The sequence below is a fragment of the Desmodus rotundus genome, chromosome 8 (genome assembly GCF_022682495.2).
Source record: "Desmodus rotundus isolate HL8 chromosome 8, HLdesRot8A.1, whole genome shotgun sequence".
NCBI lineage: Eukaryota > Metazoa > Chordata > Mammalia > Chiroptera > Phyllostomidae > Desmodus > Desmodus rotundus.
In genome coordinates this window covers 53,486,850-53,498,675 of record NC_071394.1, presented here as the reverse complement: position 1 = coordinate 53,498,675, position 11,826 = coordinate 53,486,850, and the positions used below count along the sequence as shown (strand labels likewise).

Genomic DNA, 11,826 nt, shown 5'->3' with positions numbered 1-11,826 from the left:
ATCATTTTAGTTTTTTCCACAATAGACACTTTATACAGAATACTTCTACTTTGACTTTGTAATCTAATTCTGTTTCTGTTCATCATCGAATCCTCTTCCCATTGTATATTGCTTTAAATCTATTTCTCAAAGTGATGAGACATTTAAGTATACTCGTTTGTGGGATCTAAGGAATGGTGGCTGCCCTTAGTTCTCAGAGTGAGTTATCAGACCAGCTGCAAAAACGTCATCTGGGAACTTGTCAGAAACACATGTTATCTGGTCCCACCCCAGACCCGCAGAGTCCAAAATCCAGTCATAAAACAAATCCTCTTGGTGGTTTTGATGTCTCTTAAATTTAAGAATTTGTTCTCTGGATACTTACTCCCTTCCCTCCCCCCATAGATAGTAATTAACTCGCCTTTTCTGGTTATTAAGATCGACAACCACTTGACAAGGAGAGAATTCTAAGAAGCTCTACATTAAATTACAACAGCTAGAGAGGGAGAGAGAGAACTGTTTGTTAATGGCTGCTGGCCAGCTAACAAAAGGCTGCTCACATTCCTTCTGTTTGTTGAAATTTCAGATTAATTTGCAAGTGGCTATTTCCGAAGATTATTTTAGTCGGGCACCATCAAACACCAGGAGCCTGTGCTTCTTGTTTACACGTGGGCTTTCCTAACTGCTGTCCAATGCCCTTTCACAAGAGTGGACATCTCTTTTTGGCGGATTCTGTGCCGGTACCAGACCTGACCTGGCTTCACTTTCTCCCACTCCTTTGCCTATAGCCAATGTAAATTATTTCGGACAGCTTGCGTCTTTCTACCCCCTTCACCTACTTGATGTATAAAAATGCTTGCGAACTCTTAAACAATGGACATATTGTCTTTCATGCTCTTTGATATTGTCTTTTTGCTTAGGGTTTTTGACTCAATAAAAACTTTCTTAAAGACTTGCAGCCGTGGGGGTCAAAATTTTTGTTTAACATATTCCTTAAGTATTCATTATTGAATTCGTAGCATATTTCGGGTTTTCATTTTATTTTTATTTAATGTCAATTGATGCCTGACTAAACAGACCACACATGATCTTTACTTCAAAAACAGTTGGAGGCTGACCCCTGAGTAAAGCACCAGCCCAGCAATTCTACCAAAAGCCCGATGGCTAACAGTGTGGCCAGCTCAGAGAGTGCTGTGCAGGATCCCGACCTGGACCCACAGTGCAGCACTCGGTTCAACTACCGGCGCTGAAGGGCTCCTTCCCGCCCAGATTTACACGCCTACCTGAGTTGCCCATTTATGCCCAGAAAAAACACCAAGCAGCAGAGAAGCCCCGCCCCACGCCAGGGTGCTCTCCAATCGTAGCGCGCGCTAGGACGCACAGTTCTGGGAGGGCGGTGTGTACAGAGAAGCTCCGCCCCTCGCTCGTTCCTCTGCCAATTGCAGCGCGCAGTGGGGCGGGCCATTGGTAGGCTGCGCGGCGTTGGGGAGGCCGGGAGCGCGGGAGCTGGGAGCTTGGAGATGCCAGGTGTGGGTAACTCTCGCGGCGCAAAGGTGAGCTGAAGTCAGGAGCCAATGCCGCTCCCTGGGTCAGCGCGTCCTGCTTGGTCTTCCACCTCACGCGCTTGCCCACAGGACTCAGGGGACGCGTGGCTGGCTCCGGCCAGCTAGGGGCGAGAGATTGGTGCTTTGTTGGTGGGGGTCCCTGGCAAAGCTGCGTCCGGTTGCGTCTGTGAGCGTGTACTGAGCTTGCTCTGCTGAGTGCGGCTCTGAAGGTCCCCCTCCTACCCCTGTGTGCGGACTGAGGGAGTCGTGCCTTCCCGGTTCGTTGAGGAGGTCAGGGAGAGGAGCCTGCTAGAGCTGAGGAGGGAAGAACCACTTCCCTGGGAAAGGCACGGGGTCGCAGCGATAAGGGTGACGGAAGTGAGGCACTGGATGTGGATGGGAGTTCGATCTGGAACAAGCGTGTGAGATATTTACCCTCGCTGGTTGCGGGTAGTTCTTTGTTTGTCTCTTTTTGATTCTCGTGTAATAACACCAAGACAGCGGTGGATATTGGAATGGCTCTGCTGTCGTACGCCCCCCCACCCCACCCCCGCTAATCACCCTGAATATTTCACCACAATACCTGTTGCCACACTTTCTATCCTCCCCTGAATTTTTTCCGAAACTTTCTCTTCCTGCTTCAGTGAGGGGACTCTGAATTTAACTGCTGCCAGTCTGTTAAACCAACTGTGGTAACAGAGTACGTGTGTAGAAAATACTGCACGAATGATATTTAAAATATTGTACCCGCACACCTTTCCCCCCCGGGAATTGTGTTTCTCCTGGCATGTGTCCTGTCCCCTTTAAAAGGTATTTATAAGTTTCTTGCTTGTAAATATGCCTGTCTCATAGTACTAAAAACTTTAAAAAGCAAATACAGTGCCTGCTTTCTTGACTCAGCTTCCTTTTACCAAAAAAAGAAAATAGTCCACATATACTGATTCAACTTCCTTGTCACTACCAGTGACTGATTTTTGTTACCGATTTGAGGAAGTAAATGAAGCCTATGTCAAACATACCTATCAATTTCTTTTTTTAAATAATAAAATGGTCTATCTCTTGCTTTTTATTTTTTAAAGATTTTATTTATTTATTTTTAGAGGGGAAGGGAAGGAGAAAGGGAGAGAAATATCGATGTGCGGTTGCCTCTTGCGTGCCCTCTACTGGGGACCTGGCCCGCAACCCAGTCATGTGCCTTGATTGGGAATCGAACTGGTGACCCTTTGGTTCTCAGCTGGAGCTCAATTTTCTAAGCTACACCAGCCAGGGGTGATTCCTGATTTTTATAAGATATTCTAATTTCAGAAATAGTAACATGTGGGGGGGGAAATCAAGGAAATAATATGAAATTGTTAAGTCCAGTATAAGTTATTTACTTGGTCACTCCAGCATTTGACACATGTGCCACCTGCTTTTATTTGTTTGTTTATTTTGGACCATCCCTGAATGTTAGTATACTGATTCTCTTCCTGCCTTGTAGCTGCTCATTTACTGCTCTTTTTTCCTGTTATACCCTAATTTTTGACCTTGTGTTTTTTTCTCACTTAACAAGTTTGTCCTAGGCAATCTCATACATTGATGTTAGCTATCATTGCTACATAGATGGCTTTCAGATCTGTATTTGACCTTTTCCTGAGAGATCAGTTTAATTTCAGTGTATCATTAAGTCATTCTCTTACCCTTAGTCCACTAGGCCCTAACAGTTCCTCCCGTGTCTTGTTGATTCAGCTTATTGACAGTGATAGCTTGGGTTAAGAGTACCTAACGTTCTTGCTTAGGCCCATATTACTTGTAGCAGGCCCCACACACATCTCCCCCCATCAGAGGCAATGTTGTGGCTGGAGCAGACCTTGTGGTTCTTATGACTGTGGGATGCACTTTAGCAAAAACCATCAGGGAACTTTGAGGAACAAGGTTTATTACTCACAGGTGCTGGAGGATATTTTATGTACTTGAGGGCCACATAGCAAGGTTGAGGAGGGGGAAGAGAAAGAGGTGGAGGAGGGCAGTCAGACCTGAGATCTGCCTTTATTAGGGTCCCAGGGTGGGATGCCTACAGTTCACTCTTTACTGGCTAATTTAAAGCATAAAAGAGGGAATTGGGGCACCAGAAGGGATAAGTGGGGTCACTCAAATGGATATAGATAATCCATCAGGACTTTCTGAAAGAGGGACCTTCATGGGTTAGGATTGCCTAATTCCTTATCTTGTTTTGCAAGTAGCTGTGTCCTATAGCTGGCCATACGTTTATTCAAATGGATGTCTTATGAGATGGATCCCTTGGCAATCAAATCTTATGTCAGGTACTTAAACTGCAATCAAAAAGCTTACTGGTAGGTACTTACTCTAGACCCTGAGTTAAAATCTTAATGTTTTTGATTTGATACTCAATCTGCCTTCTTCATTTTATCAGTTTTGAAGATAACAATTTTTCTTTTCAATAGTTTTGTTAGTTATCTATTGCTGTATTGGATTGTCTCAAAACTGAAGCGGTTAAAACAAATGTTATTTTCTCATACAGTTTCCGAAGGTCAGGAATCTGGCAGTGGCTCAACTGAGTGATTGTAGTTCAGAGTCTCCCACAAGTTTCAGTCAAATTAAGGGTCACTGAGGCTGGAGGATTCACTCCCAGGCTTATCCATGTGCTTGTTGGCAGGTGTCAGCTCCTTGTCACTTTCATAGGACAGCTCCCAACAAGGCAACCGGCTTTCCCAAGAGCAAGAAAGAAGCCCTGGCGTTTTTTATAACAATCTCAGATGTGACATAACAGGTCTTCTGTCCTAATCTATCCATCACATAATTCAACCTGGCGGTGAGAGGGGAGTATAGAGGATGCGAATGCCAGGAGGTGGGGATCATAGGGAGCCATCTGGGAGGCTGGCTACCACAATAGATTTGCCCCCCTGTTTTTTTGTTTAAATTTCTGTCACCCTAGGTCAGGCCTAAAATATTTCATGCTTGGAGTGTTTGTATGCTACTAGGTAGCATACTCCTTCCCATTCTATCTTCTGAAATGGCTTTCCCTTAAGGGCCAGTTTAATTATATTGTTATTCCTCTGCTGAAGCATCATTTTACTTACTGTTATTTACATAATAACTTACTTTGGACTTAACCTGTGCTAAGTGCTTTATTAACTTAATTCTTTCACCAATCCTATGAAATAAATACTATTATTAGTCTCATCTTATGGAAGAGGAAACTGAGGCACAGCAGAGAAATTAAGTGATTTGCCCAAGGTCACATAAGCAATTAAGTAAAGAAGCCAGGATTTATTCCTAGATAATCAGCTACAGATCTTGCTTTTGTTCAGGCTCTCATCACTTGTTATTTACAGCTTCCATAATGTGGCCATGTTGTATTCCTTAACTTTTCAACTTTGTTTATTATTTATCTTCTAGGTAAAATAAACTACTATTTTCACTGTATTGTAGTGTTGGGAACCTGGTTTCAGAAGCTGTAACCCCCCATGGCTAGAGCTGAGTAAAAAGGCCTTAGGGATATAAGCTGCTAAGGAGACAAAAACTTATCCCCTCTCTCATATCCCCCTGCTTGGCCTAGGCAGATGACTGGTTAGCCAATGACGGGTAAGATTCCTTGAGGGATGAACAACCTAAGACAGGCACAGTCATGAAGGGACCATCAGGGAAGGACTTAGGGGACTATAGAAAAGGGGTGATGGACCTTCACCCCTTGCTTTGTTATAGCCTGAGTCCTCATTCCATTACAGGAAGTCTCCTACTGTCTTAGCTACTTTGTATCCCTGGCCTGACTCAAGCCTGAAAGAATGCCAGATAAAGGGAGTGCAGCCCTGTATTATTCCAGGCAGTTCCCAGGGGCAGTCAGGCCTGACAAAGATTGCATGAAGTCCTGTGAATCCTGCTTTGCTAAGAATACGCTTAGGTTAATCTATTTTAGCTGTTTATACTTCGAGCATAAAATGAGTTTGTTTCCCAAAGTTTTATGGCCCTTTGGCGTTACTCTATCTATGAGACCCTAACTCAGAATAAGCCCTTCTTGTTCTTTGAGTGTAATCTATTAACTATATCTCCCTTCCTCGAACATTACTGCCTGACACTGATCGATAAGCTTTCCGGGTATACACTCTGTATTCCTATGCAACCTAAACCTAATAAAAGCCCAGGGAAAGAGGTGCTTGAGGCTCTTCTCCTTTGAGAGATTAGCCAACCTTTCCTCCCCAAGCAGATTTTTGTCTTGGTAGTCTCATTTCATCTGCAACGCTGGGAGACACTGTGGGACAGAGTCTCCCTCACCATACTTTCTTGCCTCTTGGTATTTGCTCATGTTCTTGGTTGGGAGTAATGCCATTTCTTCCATTTTTGCTCATTGAAAACTTAGCCATCTGTCAAGACCCATCACAAATTCCTCCTTTTCCCTAATCATCCCAGTTGTAAATGAACTTTCTGTATTCTTTTGTATTATTATTATAACTTCACGTCTTGTATTAGGTTTACTTGTGTCTGTGCTTTTATTCCCCTATAATGTGGACATTGTAAGATTAGGGACTCTCACCTGCCATGATCCCTTGTGCATATTAGATAATGTAATAAATATACGATGAATGAATGAAAGGAGAACTATAGAAGCTTTGCAGGTATTTTAGGTATGAAGAAACATGGGGAAATACCTTGGTCAGAAGACTGGTACCAACCTCAGCTCTACAACTAAGCTAATTTTGCAATTTTGGACAAGTTTCATAGATCTTTCTAGATTCTTAAGATGAAGGTTGATATGGTCATGGACTAAAGTGGTAGAATTGGGAATAGTATTGGGAAAGGACTGAGTTGCAAGTTTATAAAAGAAAGATGAGATTTAGGTACCTGACATTGAAAGATGAACAGGGGACAATCAACATTGACTCAAAGGTTGAACCTGTGAACAAAGGGAAGGCTGAGGAAAGTTAGTTGCTTCTTACTTGGTGTTAGGAGATACAGGTGAGTTGAAATTTAAGCCCCAGGGAGAAATTGGGGCTCTTAGTTGCTCAAAGGCTGGGAGTATTTTAGTTCTTTCCTCCCTCCTGCCTTTGCCCCCTCATTGTCCCTTCAGGTGCTATGATTCTTATTTTCCCTTTTTGCTTTGTGTTCTCCCTTCTCTTGCTAAATAGCCGAGAGGGACCACAAATACTCCCTTTATTTATCAGTTGCTTACCTTTTGAGATTTTTGGAATCTCCCTTCAGTCTCATAGTTCTTTTGCCTCCTCAGACTGAATTATAGCTCTTCTACTTCTCTGCACCGTTTTCCCACTGAAATAAAGACTGTATCTTTACAAGATAATAAGGAAGTAAAGGATAGTTGTATTTTCCTGATGACACTTTTCTTCTTTAATTTTTTGGGTCCTCATCACAGAAACTTTGAAGTTAATAAATAATTTGTGGGGAGATGCTTTTTGACCATGTAAATATCCTCATCACCATCAAACTTGCTCCCACTGGTTTTAACATTCATTGATGATTTTCTAAGTCCATCGTTTGTTTATACCAATATAGACTCTTTAATTTTAGTCAGTAGGTCAAAATCTTTTACTGTCATTATTTATTTGATGCTGGGATGGGCTACGTTTGGCTAGTGATAGCCCCTTCAGGCAGGCTCTTGTGTCCTTTAGACGTTCTCTTTATTCCATGAGCACTTTCTTACTCCCTGGTTCAAGATACTTCAGACTCATCTTGTGCTTCCCTGTGCCATCTCTGGTATCACCCGTTTCTTTAAAGAGTCGACCGACCTGGGCTGATTTAATGTGTTAAAGAGGTGTTCTGGAGTTAAAAAAAAATTACATATAGGCTCTAAATAGACCAAATGATATTTTCCAGTATCTTTACTGTTTTAGATAACTAAGTGAGCTTCGTGACAGCTGTGAGGGGAAAGTGCACACTGATAGAGGGTAAAACCACAGATTCCTCTCATAGACCTGCTCCTGCCATGGAAATTCAATTCCTACATGGGAGGAATATGCTTATAGCTATTACATGTTAAAATACCACCTATGTCATGGATGAATTATTTTTTAAATCTACATGATATCAAGGGGTTTTATTTATGATTTGGTGATCAACTCATAGTTGTGGACCTTAATTTGATTCCTACTGCAAATGTAAAATATTCCTTAAAATGCAAATTTAACAGCTTATGAAATGAATACATGTCTGTTGTAGACATTTGTAAACAAAACAAAACAAAATGCCTGGAACATAAGTAAGTGTTATCAGTGTTGCTGGCTATAAATTCCTTTGCTCACATTTTCTTCCTTTGAGTGTCTTAAATATGTTACTCTATTTTCTTTTGGTATAAAGCATTGCTGTCAACATTTGATGATAATGGATTTTTTATTCACTTGTAAGTTATTTTTATTTTAAGTCTATTTACTAGAATATATCTTCTGTGATTGCTTCTGGGTTGATATTTTCTGGTATATGGTATGCTTTGATATGTAATTTCCTTTTTTATTTTTTTAATTTCAAGAAAGGTTTTTTGAAATTGTAGCTTCTAATATTTGTTCTTTCCCATTGCTTTGGTTTTCCTCTTCAGGGATTCCTATTGTCTGATGCTGGGTCCCAGGAGAGACTTGATCACTCTCTTTCTCGTGAATCCTTTTTCTCTGCTTTGGAGGGTAAACTTTAAAATTTCCTTCTCATTACCTTCTGTTTCTCTTAAGATATTATCTGTGATATCTGCTTGTTCTTGAGTTCCTTCTGATTTAGTCCTTTCTTTTTCTTGAAGTGATTTTTAATGCATAATTTCTGCCCATGATTTTGTTGACAAGATGCTAGAATTAAAATCTTGATCCAGCTCTACCACTGGCTAGCAAGTAACTTAACATGAAGAAGACTCAGCAAGTTGCTAAATATCAAGACACCTCAGCTTTCATTCATTTTTATTCTGCTTCAGGTTTGCTCTAAGGAGTAAAGTGTGTTTTATCCAAATGCACAAAATCATTGTTAGAACAATTAAAAGTATTCAAAGATAGTCATTAAGACAAAAAAACAGATACATCCTAACATACAAACTTTTAAAGTGTATAGGGAAGTATGGGGTGATTTTTAAAAATTTTATTGTACTTCTTAAGTTTTGTCATTTCATTTCCGAGTTTTTGTTAGGACAAAAGTATCAAGGTCTGAATGGTTCTTACTAAATGCTATTCTTGCTAAATGTTAGAATGTAGCACAGTATTTTTCATTAGCCAACTGCAAAGAAGAAATCTTTCAATCAATGTGTAATTGATTATATAGTGTATATATAAGCAGCGGCTAAGCCTCCCTTTGGGAAGAGGGAGATTTGGTTGTGGATCCCCTGTCTCCTTCACTTGCTGCAAGTAAATAAAACTACCTAATGACAACCACATCTCATTCTTGAATAAAACAGCCCAATCGACGAACCCCTTGAGTTAGGTAACATTTTGGTAATCTGAATACCTTATTTTGTTTTGAAATACAGTAATTCCTCACTTAACATTGCCAATAGGTTCCTAAAAACTTCAACTTTAAGTAAAATGACACATAATGAAGCCAGTTTTACCATAGACTATTTGATATAAATAAGTGTTAAGCAAGGGCCTATTTCTGGTTATGAAAACATCACCAAACTTCCACATAAAGACCCAAGTCTTCTAATCTTAAACATTGAAATTAATGTAAGCTATACATAATTTAAGAAAGATTAATGAAAACAAGTAGGAATCTATCCCTGAAGCTCAGAGCACCAAGCAGGAACCCACTCTGTACAGTACACCCTTTGATCGCAGGGGCAACCTCATACACCCCCAGTCACCCAAACTGGGATGTTCAGACTCGCCACTCAGCTCACGTGCACATCTTTGAGATGTGGGCTGAAGCTGGAGTGCCCCAAGAAAACCCACACAGACGTGGGGAGAGCTTGCAGCAGTGGCCTCAGGCCAGGAGTAGATCTTCTTTTCTCTCAACATTATAATGAAGTGATACTGAATCCAACATGTTATTCGAAGACCTACTGTAGTAGGTTACAGTTTTTTTCTGTTTGATGGGCATGTCTTTATAGGCTTTCTTCGTGTATTGGGATATTATTTTGCTGTTTTTTGGTTTTTTCTAATAATAACTTTGGGATTTGTCTCCGATCCCATTATGTTGCTTATTTTTGTTTTACAGTTTTTCTGAATTTTTAGGAGGCAGGTTTCAAGATAGCTTTTATAACTTCTGTTGTTTTTGTAGTTTGCAAAAATATGTCCTCTTATTTATTTGTTGTTTAGATATTTCTTGGATTTGCTCCCCTCCACCACTCAATTTGGACTTTTTGTTTTGTTTTGTTTTGTCTGTCATCCCTTTGCTGCTGAACAGATTCCACTCCCAACAGTTCTCTCCTCTGTGTTGGGCCCTTTCTGGGAAGGTAGTCCTAGCTGACTGGTTTTTAAGTGTCCTAGACTTATTCACCCCTTGGATCTTGGGTGGAGCCCTTGCCCTCACCCCTTTTGAGGCACCATTCTCAGATGGCCTGCTTCACTTGCTAGTGAACACCGGGATGTCTGTGTGCTCAGCGGCTCCTTTGTTCCCTTGCTTCTCAGCTTCTTGCCTTTGAGGTAAGATGCCATGCATGAGTTTGGAGGGTTGATTGTTGACCCTCACCCATTTGTATTTTGACTTCCTTAATTGGTTGTTACTGTTTTCCATGCACTTTTGGTTTTGTTACCTCATTATCCTTTCTTTAAGTGTGGACTCAGAAACATTTAGAAACTAGCAGGATGACAGCTAGTTGGGGGGGAGGAAGTAAGGGGGTGGACGGATTGTGCAAAAAGGAAAAAGGACTCATGGTCCTGGGCAACAGTGTGGTGATTGCTACTGGGAGGGGTGGTAATAAGGGCACTAAATGGTAATGGAAAAAATACATTGAAGATTAAATAAAAAGATAAAAATAAAAACTATGCCTTCGTTGCTGCCATTCCTGGATTTCCATATTGTTAGTTGTCAATTTAATGAAGTTGATATCTTTTTTTCTTTACAAATTATCTCTACAGAGAAAGAGAAATTTGAATCTGGAATACCCGTCCTTTCCAGGAGACAGTCCACTGCGACTCAGAAGAGCAGGCCTCAGGACAGTGGGGGCAGCTGCTTCCCTCTCAGAAGCTTGGCTCAGGTGTGAAGAAGGATTTCAGGATACTTCTGAGACTCCGGTAAAGTAGTTGTAAAATTGTTTAGAATCTGAGTGTTTAGGCCACTGTAATTATATTTCTTTGGAATTACCTTCCTTATTTTCCATCAGGGCACTGTCATCAGTATATTACTTTTTCCCCTCGTTTTTTGGTAAGGTTTTATTTATTTATTTTTAGAGAGAGGGGAAGGGAGGCAGAAAGAAAGGGAGAGAAATATCAGTGTGTGGTTGCCTCTCATGTGGCTCCCACTGGGGACCTGGCCTGCAACCCAGGCATGTGTCCTGACTGGGAATTGAACTGGCAACCCTTTGGTTCACAGCCCGTGCTCAATCTACTGAGCTACACCAGCCAGGGTTTTCCCTCATTTTTGAATTCTTTTAATAACTGTGGCAAGATAGTATTCACCTATTTATGTCTTGTAGAGCCTTTATACTTCTTTGTATATGAAGGATACCTACTGAGAATTTTCTGAGAATGTTCTCAGAAGAACACTGAGCATCTTCTTCTTTATAAGAAGTATATTTATGAAATGCATATATATTCAGAATCCTTTGGCAGTGAGATATTGTGGTTAATTTTTGTAAATTTGACTTGAAATATAATATGGAGGAATACTGCTATAAGCTAAATGTTAGGCAGCTTTCTGTTTAGATTCAGGAAAAATTTATAAGTATATGAAGAATGTGTGCTTTGGGAATAATTACTGGTAAATATAAATAAAGGAAAACAGAGGAACATGTTAAAGAAGGTGTAGTTAAGGTTTTGAATATTTTGCGAATTACTGTAGGTTTTTAGCCCCTGCCACATAAATTACTATCTTGTTATTTTTATTATTATTATTTATTATTATCTACCTACAGTTATTAGCAGCTGAAAAGAAGACTGTTACAGAAAAGCACCTTGAATTATTCTCTAGTCCCAAAAAAGGTAATATTTTGTTGATTTCTTGATAGAAAAGGTATAAGGATAATATATCCTCTATGATTTATTTGCTTTTTTTTAAAACTGTTATTTACATAGTTTGAATAGATAATATATTCATGTTAAAAAACATTCAAACAATGTAATAAGATTTTTTTTTTCAGAATTCTCTCACCTTTGTCACTATCTACCCCATTTTTCCTGCTTCCTATAGGTAATTATTAAAGTTTTGTGTGTGCCCTTTCTGGGTT

The 11,826-nt window shown here is 40.3% G+C and overlaps 1 protein-coding gene across 4 annotated transcripts in view; it reads left to right on the top strand.

The window, feature by feature from the left end:
- Positions 1 to 1,451: 1,451 nt before the first annotated feature.
- SPIDR (scaffold protein involved in DNA repair) overlaps positions 1,452 to 11,826 on the top strand; it is a 345,021-nt gene continuing 334,646 nt past the window's right edge. For all 4 annotated transcript variants that reach the window (XM_045186107.2, XM_045186106.2, XM_024578257.3 and 1 more), the window contains exons 1-3: positions 1,452 to 1,532; positions 10,520 to 10,675; positions 11,515 to 11,581. In XM_045186107.2, the coding sequence (XP_045042042.1) occupies positions 1,500 to 1,532; positions 10,520 to 10,675; positions 11,515 to 11,581 (256 nt within the window). In that variant the 5' untranslated portion in view covers positions 1,452 to 1,499. The remainder of the gene's footprint in view (positions 1,533 to 10,519; positions 10,676 to 11,514; positions 11,582 to 11,826) is intronic.